The following is a 22,710-nucleotide window of genomic DNA, read 5'->3' as shown; positions in this document are numbered from 1 at the left end:
TTCTTCATAGACTTACCAGCTGGATGCTGCTCTCCAAGCTGCCAGGCTGCATTCCTGGCTGCATGCATGCTGTGGCCGTATGCATGCACACGGCATTTATTGGTGACATTATCAACTATACCGGCCAAAAAAAGCCTATTGCCAATAATGTTATTTTCCTTTTATCAGTGCTGGTCTGATATGGACTGATATATCGGTGCACCTCTAGTAATTACTCAAGTACAAATTTGCTCATAGAAGCATGTGTCTTGTAGTAGAAAAGAAGTAGGATTCATTTTTCATATGAAAGAGGAAATGTCATTTCAACTGTTGTATATGGATAGGATCCCCTGGGTTTTCTACTTGTCAGACCAACTGATTGAATTTTGTTTGTTTATTAGCCAAAAATTTGTGTTCAGTACATTTTGTTTTTCTTTAAAAAATTGGGAAACTTGTAAGCATAGTTTAACACGGTGATTAGTGAGTAACCCTGGGGTGATGCCAGACCCTTTGAAGGGGAATAAGCAAAGTTTAAGGAGATAAGCAGATAAGTCATAGCTCTGGCTTGTCCCTGCTTGGCCAGTCCCCCACCCCCCGCTGCCCGGCCCCTCTAAAAGAAAGTAAACATGGTAATATATAAATAGTTTTTGAAATGGCATATCACTTATTTCACAAAAATCATAGAGGGGTGCCTTGCCTCCAGTGAGCAGTTCCTCAAGCCAAAAGTTGAGTACCACTGGTCTAACAGTTCAGTTGATTAAAAACAAATGTATCTGAAGTTATTAGTATATAATTATGATTAAACAGCTTTCTAGTTTCCACACTGAATCAGGGACCTAATATGTTCTTGCCCTTAGGCCCAGAGCTGCTTAGCTATGGATGGATCCCAGGTTTCAGTCAGTCCCAGTTGGGAGTCAGTGCTATTTCTGCTGTGTTTGGTGACAGGAAACAGTTTTGGTGGAGAGAGATCAACTGGTTTAAGACTGAAGAAGAAGTAATGGTTCAAAGAACCTTTGGAATACAGGAAAAGTTGGATGAAAAACTGAGTGTACATATCCATGGGGAAAGTGGTATACGGAAGACTGTTTCAAAGGAGAAAAGCTAAATGTAGGAAAAGAAGATGATTAGCTGTCCTAGCAAAGAACAAACTAGCAGGAATGTTCTGTAACATCAAATTAAGGATATGCAGCTTAAAGGTACAAGTGACAACCCCAAAATTTGCTTTTTATCCACTTTTTAAATGTGTATTTATTTCTTTTCCCATCTTATCAATTTTGTTCATTAAATTTGTTTTCCAAATTTCCCTTCTGTTTCTTACAGAGTGCCATTCTCCAGTTGTATTTAACTTCTAATTGAGTATGGGTGTGTACAGAAGTGCTCCATGCATGTTTTACAGCGCTGTAATTTAGAGCACTTTTTATAGCACTGTAAAGTTACAGCATTCTTAAATGTGAGAGAAGCACAGTATTTGGTGGGGTGGGAGGTTGCTTTTCAGCCTGCTGGAGCTGCAGGAAACTGAACAGCACTGGATCAGTGGAGAAGGCAGAGCTGGGATGAGAGGCTGTCACTCAGCTGTTCAACCTAACCCCCCGCCCCTCCCCCAGCGCTGGGAGCAGACACTGTGCCACCAGTGGAGCAGCAGCTCTCACCCAGACTGACAGCCAGGCTCCAAGTGTCTGTTCCTCATCCGTGCGGGATCTCAGGGTGTGTGTGTGTCCCACCTGTAGCACGTCTCTTCCTCTCCCCTGTCCCCCTGCCTCCGCTGGGAGTGAGGATTCATAGATTCATAGATGTTAGGGTCGGAAGGGACCTCAATAGATCATCGAGTCCGACCCCCTGCATAGGCAGGAAAGCGCGGCGGGTCTAGATGAACCCAGCTAGAACTGTGAAGAAGTTCTTCCTAATGTCCAATCTAAATCTGCTCTCTGCTAGCTTGTGGCCATTATTTCTTGTAACCCCCAGGGGCACCTTGGTGAATAAAAACTCGCCAATTCCCTTCTGTGCCCCCGTGATGAACTTATAGGCAGCCACAAGGTCGCCTCTCAACCTTCTCTTGCGGAGGCTGAAAAGGTCCAGTTTCTCTAGTCTCTCCTCGTAGGGCTTGGTCTGCAGGCCCTTAACCATACGAGTGGCTCTTCTCTGGACCCTCTCCAGGTTATCCGCATCCTCTTGAAGTGCGGTGCCCAGAATTGCACGCAGTACTCCAACTGCGGTCTGACCAGCACCCGATAGAGGGGAAGTATCACCTCCTTGGATCTATCTGTCTGTCTGTCTTGGATCATGTCTGCCACGAGACCAGGCAGCAGCTCTCACCCGGCTGTGCTTCAAGCCTCTGGTTCCCAGCCACAAAGGGTCTCAGTGCAGGGAGGGGAGGGTGGAGGGCATGCTGCTGTCTCAGTTACCTGAGAGGACCAGGGTGAGTTGCTGGCTTTTGCAGGCTTGACTAGTGCTCTTGGGCTACACCGGTGGTGCTGGAGGACCACTAAGGGGGGATACTGAGCACTAAGCCCATGGGATTCTGGCGGAATCACCAGAAATTTGACCCACCCAGAGAAGTTAGTTAAAGCACTGTAGGTTGCTAAAGTGCTATAAAATACAGCGCTTCAGATTTTAAATTAACCCTCGTTAAATGAGGTATTAAAAGCGCCATATCCATTTTTAAAGTGCTGTAAAGCTGTGCATTTCTGTTAAGTTATGGCAATAAAGCACTTAAAATGGTGAAAAATGCAACTTCTGTGCACGCCCTATGATGCTGAAGTCTGAAACAGTTCTTTGCAGGTATTTCAGTGATTGCATTGGTATTTTGTTTCACTGTGTGGTTAATAAAGTAAAGTGTAGAATGGGGTGGGAATGGATACAAACTGTAAAGGATGAAAAAATATTAAATAATAGGGGGCAGATACTCCATACGCTCCAGAGTATCACAGTGCAAGCATGAATCTCAAACTGTGTCTCCTATGATGGAGATGGAGAGAAGGAAGGAGAATTAACTGAATAAGCAGTACCATTGTGACAAGGCCTTAGTATTTTTCTTGGAGAAAACAATGGTCAGCAAAAGTGAAAATGGAAACAACCTTTCCCAAACCCACCACCATAACTTTTCCAAAAGCAGGTTAAGAAGTTGTTATCAGGTGGTGATTTTTATCTAAATCCTACAAGACCTTTAGGTTTGTGCTTGATTTGAGAGAGGAGTTCTTAAAGGAAGCTCAGTCCTATAGAAAGAGATGCGCATTGTCATTGTATTTCTTGCTTTATTCTAAACTGTTGCTGTGTGTCACTATACTACTCTTATGTTCTCTTGGGATTTACTGCTTATTCTTTCTTTCCTCGTGGCCCATCTGTTTGGACAGCTTCTTCTGGGAGTTACTGAGTTCTGATTCTGAAAACATACGAAGTATTTAAAAGTTAAGCAGGGTATCCATTTGTGTTTCCTGATGAAGACCAGAAATAGGGGTAGTTTTCAAAAAAAGAAAAGAAAAGAGCCTATTTGGGAAGAGGAATTTTAATACATTTTTTGTTGGAGAAACATCAACTTGCTCCTGTGGTCATTGAGACTATTAAGCACACAGGTATAATCCAGCAAGGCATCTGGGTTTCAGACTGCAAAAGGTATGCTTAGAGAGCTGTTCCTTTGTGAGGGTCTGGTGACAAGTGTGACACCCAAGTGAGATGACTTGGGAGAGCGTGCAGATTTTCCTTAGAGTGTCATTCTTTGCTGTTCAGCTAGACTGTAAATAATATATAATATTGATATTTAATTGTCAACATTCAACTTCATTATCTAAACCCCATTGCAAAGAAAGGTGGAAGTTCAGAACTCTTGAGAAAAAGATTTAGAAAGCTTGTATTCTGCCACATGAAATGATTGCCTCCCAGAAAAATTGCTGTCTTATTGAATAGTCCTTGACTGTCTCATGTCAGGCAGAAGGCAGGGTAGATTTGCCCCTTATAGACTAACTAAATCAGAGATGTGTACACTTCCATGAGGAGAAGCTTACTTTATCAGATACTATGAAGGGACTGAAGGAGGCAGAGCTTTTAAATAGAAAGAAGGCAGTGATTGGAATAGAAAGGTAAAGAAGGGGGAGGAAAAACAGGAGCACTGCTGGGAGAGGCAGGTTGGGTAGGAAGGAGGAAGAACAGGAAAGAGCATTAGTTACCTGCCTTAGTCTGAAGTCAGGCTGAAGGCAGGTGCATCTGATGAAGTAAGCCACTGCTTATGAATGCTACTACTTCTACCAAGCAGCGGGGAGTAGTAGACACGCTGAAGTGTAGGGCTAGGATTCAGAGAGACCTCGACAAATTGGAGGACTGAACCAAAAGAAATCTTATGAAGTTCATTTAGGACAAGTGCAAAGTCCTGCACTTAGGACAATCCCATGCACTGTTACAGGTTAGGGACTGACTGGCTAAGCAGCAGCTCTGCAGAAAAGGACCTAGGGTTTACAGTGGGCAAGAAGCTGAATATAAACCAACAGTGTGCCCTTGTTGCAAAGAACCTAATGCCATATTGGGCTGCATTAGTAAGAGTGTTGCCTGTGGATCGAGAGAAGTGATTATTCCCCTCTATTCGGCAATAGTAAGGCCACATCTGGAATACTGTGTCCAGTTTTGGGCCCCCCACTACAGAAAGCATGTGGACAAATTGGAGAGAGTCCAGTGGAGGACAACAAAAATGGTTAAGGGCTTAGGGCACATGATTTATGAGGCGAGATTGAGGGAACTGGGCTTATTTAGTCTGCATAAGAGAAGACTGAGGGAGGATTTAATAGCAGCCGTCAACTACCTGAAGTGTGGTTCCGAAGAGGATGGAGCTAGATCAGGGGTGGGCAATTATTTTGGGCAGAGGGCCGTTTACCCAGATTTGGCAAGCTGTCAAGGGACACATGGGTAGCCCCACCCCTTGACAGGTGCCCCGCCCCCTGGTCACCATCTTGGGACCAAAGTCTCAGGGCCAGCACCGGTGGGGCCCAGAGCAGGGAACAGGCTGGCAGGGGTCTGTGGAGCTGGGCAGGGCTACACCAGCAGGGAGAGGGGGAGGCTAGCCCAGCTTCATAGAGCCCCTGCCAGCCGGGACCCTGTACACCTGCTGCCCTACTCTGGGCCCCGCCAGCACTGGCCCCAGGACACCGGTGTGGGCCCTGTGCACCCACTCACTCTCAGGCCCCCCCAGGCCCGTGGTACAGGCGGGGCAGCGTGCAGCCCTGACCCCTTGCTCCCTGGCAGGGAACGAGCTGGTGCTGAGCATGGGGGAAAAGTGGACCCTCCCCCGCCCCGTGGCTGGCGCTTCCTGCTGCTCACAGCCCACACAGGGCTGTCCTGAGCAGGCACAGACAGCCCCACGCGGGCTGCAAGTGGCTACAGCGCCGGCCGCAGGGCAGGGGAGGCTCTACTTTTCCCTGGGATCCTTCCCTGCTTGCCCTCCCCCCCCCCTTACCTGAGTTTCTGGTGCTGGTGCAGCTACATGGTCCCAGGCCAGAAGCCCCTGCTGGGGCTGGGGGGAGTGGGGCTAGGCAGGACCTGCTGTTGTGGGAGCCCGCCAGGCTTCGCCTGGGTCCTACTGCCTCTGGTTCCTGTCATTTTTGACAGGAACTGAAGACAGATAAGTATTAATTTTCTAAATTTTTTTAGGGGCCCTGTGGGCCAGATAGCATGGGCTGTATTTTGCTCACCCCTGAGCTACACTGTTTTCAGTGGTGGCAGATGACAGAACAAAGAGCAATGATCTCAAACTGCAGCAAAGGAAGTTTAGGTTAGATATTAGGAAAAACTTTCTCATGAGGTGGGTAGTAAAACACTGGAACAGGATACCAAGAGAGGTTGTGAAATGTCCATCCTTGGAGACTTCTAAGACCCAAGCAGACAAAGCCTTGGCTGGGATGATCTAGTTGGGGATGTTCCAGCTTTGAGCAGGCAGTTGGACTAGATGACCTCCTGAAGTCCCTGCCAACCCTGATTTTCTATGATTCTGTGATTATGCATCTCTGACTTAGTTCATCCTATAAAGTGCAAATTTCACCTGCCTTCAATCCATTGAGGGCTTTAGGGGTTAATCATAGAATCAGTGAATCATAGAATCATCAAGTCTGGTCCCCTGCCACAGGCAGGAGGTTAATGAGCTCAAATTAGCTCAACGAGGGTTATAAAAGTTAATCCAGGTAATGGTATAAAATAAAGGATGATGGCTTATCAGTCCTTGGCTGGGAATTGTTTGGATTCTGATTACTGTTGCTGTTTTATTTGGTTTCTGAGTTTGTACAATGGACACAGCTGTAAAAGTATTCAGTGGTCTAAAATTAATTAGTCAAACTGATGGAGCTGTTTTCTGACTACTGTATATTAAAAATGTAATTTAAGTTAATTGGAAGGTGTTATGGCTGCTTTCTCAGAATGCTCTCTAGGTGACAAAGTTTTGTGCTGTTTATTTTTACTGTGAAACATTATCTCTTTCTCTTTTTTTTTTTTGTGATTTAGGATTTAGATGGAAAAACAGGTAAAGCACTTAATTTGGGTGCTTTACAGATGATCTGCTATAACTATTTTGTCTGTCCTCTTCCAGTCTATAAAGAAGCCAAACCACTGCGTCTTTAAACCTGTTTTACTCAGGCTTTAAAGTTGCAGGAGTTTAGCTCTACAACAATCCCAGATATAATTCCCTTCCCCCCCACCCGCCTTTTAAAATGGTTTGGTTTTATGTCTGTTCATACCAGTAGTAACTATTTTGGTTATATTTTCCCATTAAAAAATTATGACTGATGGCAAATGCAGCATTTGAGAATAATTTTTAAGACAGAAATGTGTAAAAGTACATATAATAAATCAAGCAGCCACTGTAATGTTTTCATTGATCAATATAGAAACCTTTCCTTGAATAATTTGTTTTATAAGATATAAAATTGAACATTCATTATTGCTCTAGCAGACTAATATATTGGAATAAAAATATTGTTTATTTTGTCATGTATATATACAGTCGGTATTACTTATGAATACTATTGTTTGGAGGTTTTGCTTTAATATATTTTGCATTGTATGTCTTTTCTTTTACTTCATGGTGCCTGAATTTGTTACATTTTGCACAACTGTTTTAGGAGTTAGGAGTAGTAGTTCTGTGCAGTGAAAGGATACTTGTATTCTAAGCTGTCACCTTTTTCTCCTTGCGTCTTTGATTAACGTACATTTTCTCAAATATGATGCAGTTCACTTCTCCTTTTCCTCATAGAAACTGATTTTTTTAAGGGTTCTTTGTAGTACCCATCCCGTTTCTCAAAATTGTGGGGAAGGCAGTTGACTGGAAAACTTAATTTTATTATGTCGCTTTCCAAATTTTAAGTCAGTGGGGGCCAAACTTTTTGGCAGGCATGCCCCAAGCACCACTCTCATCCTCTTCCCAAAATGAATGGATATGTTTGTGCTTAGTCACTCTCTGACTCCCTTTCCTATCCATAAAAATGGAGAGAATGGTTCTTCTATTCATTTATGTTTGTGAAACACTCTGGTACTGTAGCAGTGTATGCTGTTGGAAACCTTTTAAAAAAAAGAATATTTTTTTCCCCATAGCAGAATTTGAATAATGTATTGTAAATAAGGTAGGGGCCACACATGGAACACCAAGGAGAAAATAAAATAATAGATTCTCAGCAGCAAGCTGTGTTCATTTTGTTCATTGAGTGAGACAAGATTCTATGGGGAAAAAGGTTGGGTGATTTTGTAATTGAAGCCCTGTCATAAAACATACTTGCAAATGGCCCAGATTAAATTTGCACAGGCAGCCTTCATTTGGGCATTTTCTTACTTCTGAGTGCTTTATCTTAGAAACTTAGTAATAGTGTCTTGATGTTGTTTTATTTGTATAACTATCTAAGTTTCTAAGAAAGCAAACTGAAAACGAGATTAATCATGAGGAGCTACATTGAAACCTGTGCAGGCCCTGAGTGGCTTAAACTTTGGTTATGCCACAAAGACCTCTGTCATTTGAACTGGTGTAGTAGCAGGTTGATAGTATACCAACAGTAGAGGAGTAAGGGAGACAGACAGTGGCTTTCACCAATACTTGCTGAAAGAGCAGTGGAGAGATGCAGGAATCTTAGATTTTATTCCAGGCTCTAAAGGTGCTTTAGTGTGTATAGACTCTGCTGCCCATTCTCCCAAACGTTGACCCCTTTTGTTTTACCTCTTGCAAACTTCTTCCTGTCGCGGTCCTATATCTGTTGCACCCCTTGTTCCTTCTCCCCTTCTCCTCATCTAGTGTGTTCCAATTTTCCCACCTCAGTCTCTTGGTCCTCGTATAGCCTCCTCCCCTTATACGTTTTACTCCTACCCATCCAGATTTTCTGTCCCAGTCTCCTGTTTCCCAGGCATTATTAGCTTTCTTGTCCCCAGTTTCCTTGCTCAGTTGGCCTCACTTCCCTCCCCAGTTCCCCTCTCTGTTCTTTCTTCATCCTCCAGTTGCAGTTCCCTACTTGCATTGCACATCACTGCTGGGTTCCAGTCCCATCTCTCTTTGTAGGCTTCCCTTCTAACCTGTATCCTTTCTTCCCTTATTTCCTCATCCCAGCATCTCTGCCTGATTAAAGCCAGTTCTCTTCCACACACGTCTCATGCCCCACTTTTAACAGAAACTCTAATGGAGCCATTACTGGGAGTCTGTCTGTAATCTCTCACATCTTTGCTCTCTGTCTTGCTTGAAATCTCCTTTTTGTTGACAACACATTTGACGACAAACCCCCTGATCCACCTTTCACATCATTCTTGGGGTGCCTGTATACATAGGGACCTACCTAAATTACAGTTTCACAGAAACCTCAAAAAACAGTGTTGTCCACCATTGCCAGGAAATCTGGCATGGGCTCCGATTTTCTGTGAAATCAACCAAAAAAACCCCAAAATGGTAGTGAGATAGACTGAGTGAAGGTGCTCTCCACCAATCAGCTGTGAGGGGCAGGGCAAAGGAAGTGGTAGTGATTAGACTAAGCGAAGGCACCCTCTGCCAATCAGTGGTGAGGGACAAGGCAAAGAAAACAGTAGTGACATAGACTGAGTGAAGGTGCCCTCAGCCAGTCATCAGTGAGGGGCGGGGTTGCTGTGACATGCCCGTGAAATTGGTTCTGTGCTGTGAACGGGCCAAAAAAACTTGTCTCACCGTGACTTAGGTAGGTCTCTGTTTATACAGGGACTCTCAAGAAAGGAATGACAAGTTGCCTAGAGTCAGCAAGTCAGTATGCACAAATTTATTGTGTATCTAATTGGGGTGCTCTTATTTAGAAATAAAGTGACTTTCACTTGTTGTAGCTTAATCCACATCCAGGATCGTGCTACTCCTGAATTAAAGCATTCAAGTTAGGGTTTAATGCATTTTCTTTAGGAACAATGAATTCTCACAGCTTTAGGACTTGTCAACACAGAGAATTCAGATTAATATAGGATGTGAATTTAAAGCAGAATAACTTTGATTAACACATTGTGTCAGTGCTGTTATGCTTTAAGAATGCCTCATTCTGAAATAATTACCTGCTAAAGCAAGCAGGTTCAACGACTTTGGAATAAAACATCCACCCAGGTTGTTGATCAGGAATTAACTAGTCTGAAATAACTTCCCATGTGGACAAATTCTTAGTTAACATTTCCCATGTGACAAGTGCTTAAAGCTTTATGTAGCTGTGAGTACAGTCTGCATATGGAACAGTTTGCAAGCCAGCTTCTTATGTTTTGGATAAGTCTTTAGAAATGTGCCAACTGCTAGATCAGAAATTTCTATTAAGTGAAATAGGAGCTACAGTCATATACTGTATATTTAAATAGGTGTTTAAGCAGAATAGCTTTCCACAACCTATTTTCCTAAAAAAAATCAACCTATTTTCTTCATAAAAATAAAAACTAAAAGGCCCCCATATTTTTCTAGATGCTGTGAGAAGGTAACTTGGAAGAAAGATGTGTGGTTTCCAGGAACTGAATGTTTTGATGTATACTGCTGCCTTCTCTTCATTCTGGTCAAGAGCATAGAGAATGTTTTAGAAAAATCAGTCTAGAATGTTTCTCTAAGCTCCTTTTTCTGGGCTTGCAATCCTTTGCTTTCAAGATGTTATTCCAGGCAGTACAATCTGTCTTCTGTAGATGCCTCAGTTAAGACCTTGTACTAAACCTCTTGCTGTTGGCTGATAAACTTGATGTTTTAGTCTGCAGTAAGTCAGGTGCCCCAGGCAGTTAATGAATTTGCTTCATCACTCCAGAAGAATTCCAGTCAGCATTCTATCATGCAGCATGGGGATTGTTATCCTTTGGATTATTAACACTTTAGGAATAAATCCCAACATAAAATTCAGTTGAAACCTGCCTGGTTTTTGTTCTGGCAGGGATTTGTAAAGAACTGGACCTCTCCACTTATGTTACAGGTGGCTCAGACTTTCCAGGGTATGAAACAGATTGGCACTGCTCCTGGTTCCATATTGCAGTGGGTCCCTACTGACTGTTACAGGCTAAAGAAAGTTCTTCATTTGCTCACCAAACCTCCCTTCGAACCTGTCATGAAAAGTTAAGTGTTGTCTAGCACCATGAAAGTCATCTTTGGCATGGGAGGTAAAATGAGATTAATGCAATGTCCCTCAAAGAACTTTTCCTACATTTCTTGGATGAAGGCACCCTGTGAATAAACTGGAGTTATTATAAAGCTTATCTGTTCTTTATTTTGCAACTTGCATATCTGATATCAATTAGGGAAATTCTGAAGTGTGATCTCAAGTATAACATACAGAAGAGAAGACTGAGGGGGGGATTTGATAAATCTTCAAATACCTGAAGGGAGAATATAAAGAGGTTGGAGATAGCTTTTTATCTGTGGCTGTAGGAGACCAGGGCTAGGAGCAGTGGCCTCAATTTAAGCAGAGAAAATTTAGGTTGAATGTTAGTAAGAACTTTCTGACTATGTGGGTGGTCAATCATTGGGACCGGTCACCTAGAGAAGTTGTCGAATTTCCATCTGTGGAAATTTTCAAGACCAGGTTAGACAGATGTGTGACTTGGATGGTTTAGTTTAGGGGGGGGCTGGACTAAATGACCTCATGCATTTTCTTCCAGCCCTACTTTCCTATGATCAGGATACTTTCCTTTTGCATAGCAAATGCTCTATTTTGTTTTCCTTTATGTGGTCACTGGAAAGGTAACAAGCCACTGAAACAAGTTTCCAAATGGATCAGAACAGGCATTTCTTAAAGAAAAAGATAAAATTCCTCCAGAAGTGCACAGGGCCTCCCCAACTCCCTCCAAGGTCCATGGCAGTGTTGTGGCACAGCAATAAAACTATGTATGAAAGAAAAAGTCTGTGAAGGCTCAAGCTATCCATCTCTTCACTACTTTATAAACAATATATTGTAGAGATGTTCATTTCTTTGGATGTGATATTGGATTGTCTGGCTCTGCTGGCTGCTATGGTTTTATATAATTTTTTATCCATTCTGTTTTCTATGTTGTTATTAATTCCCACTATTGTTTTCAGTCTGATTTATATGGTGCAACTGAGAAAAGACAATTTGGGTCCATCTGTATAAACTTATTTTCTCATAACACACACACACCATTCTGGAAGATCCCTCTCTTCTGGATATGGCTAGTAATTCTCATGGTTTTAATGGCTGTGCGCTCAAGTCTTCACCTGAGTGTTTGGATTCTTTCTGTTTTACATAATAGGGAAAAAGACGTGACAGGGATTAAGTATGTAATTATACAGATAAAGAGCAAAACTGACCTATTCAGTATTCAAATCAGATTTGTGGTGTTTGTTTGTTTGTTTTTTAAACAGCTAGATAGATTTAAAGAGCCTCCTGCGTTTGGACCAATGTGTGACTTACTGTGGTCAGATCCCTCAGAAGATTTTGGAAATGAAAACTCACAGGAGCACTTCAGTCACAATACAGTCAGAGGATGTTCCTATTTTTATAGGTAAAAAGTAATTTAGGATTTAATTGATATTTTAGTATTAAGAATTATATATCTTTAGAAAAGGTTGATTTTACTCATAGCTGTTTTTATTTCACAGCTACCCAGCAGTTTGTGAATTTTTGCAAAATAATAACTTGTTGTCAATTATTAGAGCACACGAAGCACAAGATGCAGGGTAAGTTATTTTGTATCCTTCCAGAAATTACTCAACAATGCAAAATACAAAATCATCACTTATTCTTTATGATGCAAATTAAGTTGTTTGGTTTTACAGCTATAGAATGTACAGAAAAAGTCAAACTACAGGGTTCCCATCATTAATAACAATTTTTTCGGCACCTAATTACTTGGATGTCTACAATAATAAAGGTAAGAATTTATTCCTAAGAAAATTATATTACATTAAATCTTTCCTAAAATAGTCTGGTGACAGAAGCACTATCCAAATATCAGTGCTGTTCTCTAAAAAAACAAACCAAAAAACCCTTGAGCCAAACTTAAACAGTATGCCAAATGCACATGGCATAAATGCATGGACATGTAAAAATAACTGTACAGGATGGCCTTTGTGCTGAAATCAACCAATGATAAAACAAAGTATACTTTTCCCTTTTTAGAAGTTAATATTTATAGAAGCACCAACCAAATGCTTTGCAGACAGGAAAGGATGTTCTGTGCTTACAGAGTTGCTCAAAGTCTAAAGAAAAGCAGCAAAGTAGAGAGGGGTGGAAGGTGGGATAACAGTAGTCAATTTATATATGGTTTAGCTGAATTCATGGTATGAAGCCTGCCAGAAGTGAAACGTTAAATGTCGACTTGGCAGGGGCCATGAAATGAGCTTAGGAATTTGCACTGTGCCTAGGGGTTCATGGGTAAGAAGACATGGAAATAATTGTGTGGTAAGCAAAAATGGGAAGGCAAACCAGGAATATTGGAATGGAGGGCTGGCCTCCATTCCAATGGAGGCAGCTTAAGCCTGGAATAGGCAGGGTAGAAGAGGGCAGCACAACAGTATATAGATCTTTGAACATGATGACTAAAAGCTTAAATTTCATTATAAATGGTGAGCTGGTAGAACAAAGCAAAGGGAGGGAGTGATGGGATTCAGTTGATAGACATGGCAGATACTGCATTTTGCACAATTGAGGAGGGACGGGTGTTTTTGAAGCCAAAGAGGGAATGCTACATTAAAATTAGATATATTAAGAGCATAAGTGAGAGACTTGGACATAGGTATAGGTAGACATATTTTAGAAATATGGAGGTGGAAAAGGTATTAGATTTTGGATACAGTTTGGTTGTGTTGAGCAAGAGTGAGGACCAATGTAGTGAGAGAGATGGCATTGCTGTCAGCAGCAAAAGGGAATGGTAAGGAGTTTGGTTTTGTTCTTGTTCAGTTTTACATCCAAGAGGTAATTTCAGAGAGAGACACTGAGGTGTGGAAGAAAAGTTAATGGTGGAGTTGTTACATGTTATCAGTTTGGGATGGTAGTTGAATTATGGAAACAGGATTAGATCATCCAGAAACAGAGAGAGAGAGGAAAAAAAAGACCAAGGAAATTAATTTTAAAAATTTTAAGGCCTTGTAAAGAGTCCCCTGAATCAGTGGGAGTCCAGTAAATCTGTCAAGCATATTAACAGTCCTATTGAAATTCAGACTTCTGTGCTAAGATAGTGAAGATCATTTTTGCTCCCCCTTTTCCACTTTGTGGGGCTGTCATAATAGGTTATAGGAACAAATGCTGTCTTAATGCATTATTACAAAGTCCTGCACTGAGGGCAGAACAATCCCATGGGTTGGGGACCAGCTGGTTAAGCAGCAGCTCTGCAGAAAAAGACCTAGGGATTACAATGGACAGTAAGCTGAACATGAACATAAACCAACAGCATGCCCTTGTTGCAAAGAAGGCTAACAGCATATTGGGTTGCATTAGTAGGAGTGTTGCCATAGATCAAGGGAAGTGATTATTCTCCTCTATTCAGCAGTAGTAAGGCCACATTTAGAGTACTGTGTCCAGTTTTGGGCCCCCCACTACAGAAAGGATGTGGAGAAATTGGGGAGAGTCCAGTGGAGGGCAGCATAAATGTAGGCAGGCTGGGGCACATGACTTGTGAGGAGAGGCAGAAGGAACTGCGCTTATTTAGTCTGGAGAAGAGATGACTGAGGAGGGATTTAATAGAAACCTTCAATTACCTGAAGCAAGGTTCCAAAGAGGATAGAACTAGACTGTTCTCAGGGTGGTATATGACAGAACAAGGAGCAATGATCTCGAGTTGCAGCAAGGGAAATTTAGGTCAAATATTAGTAAAAACTTTCTCACAAGGAGGGTAGTAATGCTCTGAAGTAAGTTACCCAGAGAGGTTGTGAAATGTTCATCCCTGTTTATATAACCCAAGTAGACAAAGCCTTGGCTGGGATGATCTAGATGGGGATGGCCTTGCTTTAATTATGGGGTTGGACTAGATGACCTCCTGAGGTTCCTTCCAACCCTAATTTTGTGTGATTCTCCACCTTTCAGTGAATCCAAAAGCTACTCTCAAGTCAACGCAAGCATCCATCCTCACTCCACCCTTGCAAAAATAACTACAGGAAAGCTCTACCAGAAAGCTGTCTTTCTGCCTTCTCCATGTGGCTTCTCCATCCTAGTTTTCAGATTTCCTTGAGTTTGTTCCTTTGCCATTCGGAGTGGAAGACTTCCCAGTGGCTTTATAAGAAAGTTGATTTATAGAGAGGATATAAATAATGCCTGAATCTGATTGTTATTTTGACTTGGAGGTTTCTTATCATGCCTGAAATAGCATTTTTCATTAGTTTTCTTACATATGTCTATTATTAATACAGAATTGCACTGACACTAAAATTAATTATTTTTTTTTAAGTATATCGCTTAAACTGCAACATATGTAGTAATGACAGTTAGTTTCTCATTGTCCAAAGCTCTCTGGTAGAATCCTCTCTGTTACTATCCCGTGGTAGTCATGAATAAAAAAGTAAGGAGTGCCTCTTGGGTTTATATTTATCTGAGTTGTAAAACAGCTGTAAGTAGGGTTAAATGGTGGCTCTGTAACTATTGTGCTTATTGTGAAAGATAAACATTTGTACCTGAATTTCTGAATGTTTTACAGCTGCTGTATTAAAATATGAAAATAATGTGATGAATATTCGCCAGTTCAATTGTTCTCCACATCCTTACTGGTTACCAAATTTTATGGATGTATTCACGTGGTCATTGCCATTTGTTGGAGAGAAAGGTAGGTAATTGTTACACAACTTAAGTAGAAGTCTTTGTATTCTGTTTTTGTTGCTGTTGCAGGTTAATATTTACTGAAGAGGAGGATATATTTTCAGAGGTGTCTACTCTTTTGTTTTTGAATTAGGGGGAAGAGATATGAACACTTGCTCAAAGAAATGTTATTTGCATGTTCCATTGTAAATCCTCATCTAAATGTGCTATAGTATATATCGGTGAGAGATCATGAAATAGGATGCAACTTCACCCATAGTGATTGGTACTTCTTCCATCACCCTTTTGGCTGAGGTAGCTGTAATTTTGCATGATGAAGCAGTCAAAATTTAAGTTCTTTAAAAGACATATTATTGCATAGTGTCAATAATTCATTGTTTTAGTACAAGAAAAAGTTTAAAAACAAATCAAGCACAGCTTAACTAGTTAGTTGATTAAACCTATAGAGACCATAACCAGTCAGCCACAGAAAATATATTAGACCAATCCTTAGTCTCATGCTATACTGCAGTGGTTCAAATAGAGCAAGCTTTAGCATATGACTTAACACAGTCCTTTTTATGGCTAGCTTATTTATAACTTACGATCCTATAGAATTACTCATATGCATATTTGTCTTGAGAGAAGTATTAATTTATATGCATGACCATGGATCATGCATATAAATCATTCTTAGCAGTAATTCTTTAAAAGTGCAAGATACAAACAATGAATAGATTTCAATGTAGAGGGAAAAGATCCTTATTGTACAATTAAGCGTATGACTTTAGATTGTCACCAAAGTTTAGCTACACGTTTGACATGTATATGTCATCTAACAAGTTTAGTTAATAATTCTAATATTATAAAAGCCTATGTCTGTAACACTTTAGTTGCACTCTGATTAGCTGACAGAAACAGCCAATCAGAGTGCTCCAAGCATGGGGGAGCACTGCCATGATTCCAAAGCCGCCAGCAGCACTGGTCTCGGCTCCTTCCCCCCCACCCATTCCCTGCAAGAGGCAGAACAGCAGCAGCATGGGACGTTAGGTGGCAGCACTCCATCCTCGCCCCCCGCTCCGCCGTCATTCTTGAGAGGCTGTTGGCTAGTAATACTATAAAAGCCACATCCTAATACGTGTTCAAGCCAGAATAGATGCCCCAAACTAACAGATGCTAGCAGTTGAGGTTTGTGGACAATTTCAAGAAACTGTTTCCATTTTACATAATGTTTTATTACAGATTTTTCTAATTTTATACATTGTCAATATTACATTATTAGAATTCTTAAATACTGTCTAGATCTGATGGATGTTTTTTTAACATCTAAAATCAAGTGGGACTCCCTAGAGTCTGTCCTGGGTCTGGTATTGTTCACATGTTCATAAATCATTTGGATGATGGAATTGAGTACATGCTTAGCAAATCTTCAGACAACACCAAATTGGGTGAAGTTGCAGAAACTACAGGGTGGAGCTAGGATCTACAATGACCTGGATACACTGGAGAAACAGTTTGCATTAACCAGAAGAAATTCAAGAAGGATAAGTGCAAAGTCCTGTACTTGAGATGGAATAATCACATGAAAAATACAGACTGGGGAGTGCTAGGCTGCAATACTGCAGAGAAGGACATGTGGGTTCCTTGACTACTATTAGCATTGAAAACTATTTTTGTCCAGAAGATCAGATTACTGAGCAACTCGAGTATTTCCTAGGACAATGAATTTGTTAACTGTAGATGCAGATGCTTTGTTTCACTTTGCATTCCTGAAAATATTTAGATATGTACAACCAGTTAATTCATTATTATTCTTTTCAATACAGTAACAGAAATGTTGGTGAATGTTCTGAGCATTTGCTCTGATGATGAATTAATGACAGAAGGAGAAGATCAATTTGACGGTAGGGTTACTTTTATATCTATAAACTATTATACTTTCATGGAAACTTGTGGAACAGTAGTTTAGTGGTTGAGATTTGACTAGTGATATCTATACGATAGGAAAAATGTATTGTCTTCAGGTTTTGTTCCTTTTTCTTTAGATTTAGGTTTGTGTATGTAAAAAGTGCGCACATGTGTACATGCATGCACATACCCTCCTTTTTTTTTCTTTTGTAAGCTATTAGCAAGCAATAATGATATTTATTTTGTAAACATTAACACGTGATTACAGATCAAAGATGAAACATTTATATGTAAAGTTTTCAAAGTCTTAGGACTTTAAAAGTTAATAAAAATAAAAAGTTAATATGTTTCTACCACTGAAAATGTTATTTGCTTGACACACAAGGTTAACAGACATCTAGCTAGAATAATGTATTGATAATTTATTTATAGCATTCTCATAACTATCTTTTTAATACAACATTTATTTTTATCCTTCTAAAACTGATACATTTCTGTCAAACAGATGTAAATATATTTTATATGGCAAAGACTTGTTGCTCTCTATGAAACTTTCTCACGTATATGTTAATTTTACTTCTTGAATTTAAAGCAGAAAGCTTTGAAAGAGAGGTTATTGTGTATATGCTGTATATATTCGTGTGTGTGTGTGTGTGTGTATATATATGTGTCTCTATATATATATGTGTCTCTATATATATATGTGTCTCTATATATATATGTGTCTCTATATATATATGTGTCTCTATATATATATGTGTCTCTATATATATATGTGTCTCTATATATATATGTGTCTCTATATATATATGTGTCTCTATATATATATGTGTCTCTATATATATATGTGTCTCTATATATATATGTGTCTCTATATATATATGTGTCTCTATATATATATGTGTCTCTATATATATATGTGTCTCTATATATATATGTGTCTCTATATATATATGTGTCTCTATATATATATGTGTCTCTATATATATATGTGTCTCTATATATATATGTGTCTCTATATATATATGTGTCTCTATATATATATGTGTCTCTATATATATATGTGTCTCTATATATATATGTGTCTCTATATATATATGTGTCTCTATATATATATGTGTCTCTATATATATATGTGTCTCTATATATATATGTGTCTCTATATATATATGTGTCTCTATATATATATGTGTCTCTATATATATATGTGTCTCTATATATATATGTGTCTCTATATATATATGTGTCTCTATATATATATGTGTCTCTATATATATATGTGTCTCTATATATATATGTGTCTCTATATATATATGTGTCTCTATATATATATGTGTCTCTATATATATATGTGTCTCTATATATATATGTGTCTCTATATATATATGTGTCTCTATATATATATGTGTCTCTATATATATATGTGTCTCTATATATATATGTGTCTCTATATATATATGTGTCTCTATATATATATGTGTCTCTATATATATATGTGTCTCTATATATATATGTGTCTCTATATATATATGTGTCTCTATATATATATGTGTCTCTATATATATATGTGTCTCTATATATATATGTGTCTCTATATATATATGTGTCTCTATATATATATGTGTCTCTATATATATATGTGTCTCTATATATATATGTGTCTCTATATATATATGTGTCTCTATATATATATGTGTCTCTATATATATATGTGTCTCTATATATATATGTGTCTCTATATATATATGTGTCTCTATATATATATGTGTCTCTATATATATATGTGTCTCTATATATATATGTGTCTCTATATATATATGTGTCTCTATATATATATGTGTCTCTATATATATATGTGTCTCTATATATATATGTGTCTCTATATATATATGTGTCTCTATATATATATGTGTCTCTATATATATATGTGTCTCTATATATATATGTGTCTCTATATATATATGTGTCTCTATATATATATGTGTCTCTATATATATATGTGTCTCTATATATATATGTGTCTCTATATATATATGTGTCTCTATATATATATGTGTCTCTATATATATATGTGTCTCTATATATATATGTGTCTCTATATATATATGTGTCTCTATATATATATGTGTCTCTATATATATATGTGTCTCTATATATATATGTGTCTCTATATATATATGTGTCTCTATATATATATGTGTCTCTATATATATATGTGTCTCTATATATATATGTGTCTCTATATATATATGTGTCTCTATATATATATGTGTCTCTATATATATATGTGTCTCTATATATATATGTGTCTCTATATATATATGTGTCTCTATATATATATGTGTCTCTATATATATATGTGTCTCTATATATATATGTGTCTCTATATATATATGTGTCTCTATATATATATGTGTCTCTATATATATATGTGTCTCTATATATATATGTGTCTCTATATATATATGTGTCTCTATATATATATGTGTCTCTATATATATATGTGTCTCTATATATATATGTGTCTCTATATATATATGTGTCTCTATATATATATGTGTCTCTATATATATATGTGTCTCTATATATATATGTGTCTCTATATATATATGTGTCTCTATATATATATGTGTCTCTATATATATATGTGTCTCTATATATATATGTGTCTCTATATATATATGTGTCTCTATATATATATGTGTCTCTATATATATATGTGTCTCTATATATATATGTGTCTCTATATATATATGTGTCTCTATATATATATGTGTCTCTATATATATATGTGTCTCTATATATATATGTGTCTCTATATATATATGTGTCTCTATATATATATGTGTCTCTATATATATATGTGTCTCTATATATATATGTGTCTCTATATATATATGTGTCTCTATATATATATGTGTCTCTATATATATATGTGTCTCTATATATATATGTGTCTCTATATATATATGTGTCTCTATATATATATGTGTCTCTATATATATATGTGTCTCTATATATATATGTGTCTCTATATATATATGTGTCTCTATATATATATGTGTCTCTATATATATATGTGTCTCTATATATATATGTGTCTCTATATATATATGTGTCTCTATATATATATGTGTCTCTATATATATATGTGTCTCTATATATATATGTGTCTCTATATATATATGTGTCTCTATATATATATGTGTCTCTATATATATATGTGTCTCTATATATATATGTGTCTCTATATATATATGTGTCTCTATATATATATGTGTCTCTATATATATATGTGTCTCTATATATATATGTGTCTCTATATATATATGTGTCTCTATATATATATGTGTCTCTATATATATATGTGTCTCTATATATATATGTGTCTCTATATATATATGTGTCTCTATATATATATGTGTCTCTATATATATATGTGTCTCTATATATATATGTGTCTCTATATATATATGTGTCTCTATATATATATGTGTCTCTATATATATATGTGTCTCTATATATATATGTGTCTCTATATATATATGTGTCTCTATATATATATGTGTCTCTATATATATATGTGTCTCTATATATATATGTGTCTCTATATATATATGTGTCTCTATATATATATGTGTCTCTATATATATATGTGTCTCTATATATATATGTGTCTCTATATATATATGTGTCTCTATATATATATGTGTCTCTATATATATATGTGTCTCTATATATATATGTGTCTCTATATATATATGTGTCTCTATATATATATGTGTCTCTATATATATATGTGTCTCTATATATATATGTGTCTCTATATATATATGTGTCTCTATATATATATGTGTCTCTATATATATATGTGTCTCTATATATATATGTGTCTCTATATATATATGTGTCTCTATATATATATGTGTCTCTATATATATATGTGTCTCTATATATATATGTGTCTCTATATATATATGTGTCTCTATATATATATGTGTCTCTATATATATATGTGTCTCTATATATATATGTGTCTCTATATATATATGTGTCTCTATATATATATGTGTCTCTATATATATATGTGTCTCTATATATATATGTGTCTCTATATATATATGTGTCTCTATATATATATGTGTCTCTATATATATATGTGTCTCTATATATATATGTGTCTCTATATATATATGTGTCTCTATATATATATGTGTCTCTATATATATATGTGTCTCTATATATATATGTGTCTCTATATATATATGTGTCTCTATATATATATGTGTCTCTATATATATATGTGTCTCTATATATATATGTGTCTCTATATATATATGTGTCTCTATATATATATGTGTCTCTATATATATATGTGTCTCTATATATATATGTGTCTCTATATATATATGTGTCTCTATATATATATGTGTCTCTATATATATATGTGTCTCTATATATATATGTGTCTCTATATATATATGTGTCTCTATATATATATGTGTCTCTATATATATATGTGTCTCTATATATATATGTGTCTCTATATATATATGTGTCTCTATATATATATGTGTCTCTATATATATATGTGTCTCTATATATATATGTGTCTCTATATATATATGTGTCTCTATATATATATGTGTCTCTATATATATATGTGTCTCTATATATATATGTGTCTCTATATATATATGTGTCTCTATATATATATGTGTCTCTATATATATATGTGTCTCTATATATATATGTGTCTCTATATATATATGTGTCTCTATATATATATGTGTCTCTATATATATATGTGTCTCTATATATATATGTGTCTCTATATATATATGTGTCTCTATATATATATGTGTCTCTATATATATATGTGTCTCTATATATATATGTGTCTCTATATATATATGTGTCTCTATATATATATGTGTCTCTATATATATATGTGTCTCTATATATATATGTGTCTCTATATATATATGTGTCTCTATATATATATGTGTCTCTATATATATATGTGTCTCTATATATATATGTGTCTCTATATATATATGTGTCTCTATATATATATGTGTCTCTATATATATATGTGTCTCTATATATATATGTGTCTCTATATATATATGTGTCTCTATATATATATGTGTCTCTATATATATATGTGTCTCTATATATATATGTGTCTCTATATATATATGTGTCTCTATATATATATGTGTCTCTATATATATATGTGTCTCTATATATATATGTGTCTCTATATATATATGTGTCTCTATATATATATGTGTCTCTATATATATATGTGTCTCTATATATATATGTGTCTCTATATATATATGTGTCTCTATATATGTGTGTGTATATATACACACACATATACACATATACATATATATGTAAACACATACACACATATATGTATACACATATATATGTACACACATGTATACACATATATATGTACACACACACCCATATACACGTACACACACATATACACATATATACATATATACACACACACACACACACATACACACATATATGTGTGTGTGTATGTGTATGTATGTGTGTATATATATGTATGTGTGTGTATATATGTGTGTATGTGTATGTGTGTATATATATGTATGTGTGTGTATATATGTGTGTATGT

General features: G+C 36.8%; 1 protein-coding gene across 10 annotated transcripts in view; it reads left to right on the top strand.

Annotated features, from left to right (window-relative positions):
• The window catches only part of PPP3CB (protein phosphatase 3 catalytic subunit beta), a 79,133-nt gene that overhangs the window by 30,689 nt on the left and 25,734 nt on the right, over positions 1-22,710 (top strand). For all 10 annotated transcript variants that reach the window (XM_025212456.1, XM_025212470.1, XM_014523491.2 and 7 more), the window contains exons 6-10: positions 11,774-11,913; positions 12,011-12,088; positions 12,188-12,282; positions 15,040-15,165; positions 16,964-17,041. In XM_025212456.1, coding sequence (XP_025068241.1) covers positions 11,774-11,913; positions 12,011-12,088; positions 12,188-12,282; positions 15,040-15,165; positions 16,964-17,041 — 517 coding nt within the window. The remainder of the gene's footprint in view (positions 1-11,773; positions 11,914-12,010; positions 12,089-12,187; positions 12,283-15,039; positions 15,166-16,963; positions 17,042-22,710) is intronic.

This window comes from Alligator sinensis, unplaced genomic scaffold (genome assembly GCF_000455745.1).
Source record: "Alligator sinensis unplaced genomic scaffold, ASM45574v1 scaffold109_1, whole genome shotgun sequence".
Lineage (NCBI taxonomy): Eukaryota > Metazoa > Chordata > Crocodylia > Alligatoridae > Alligator > Alligator sinensis.
Note: the sequence above shows the minus strand (reverse complement) of the source record. Positions and strands in the feature narration are given on the sequence as shown.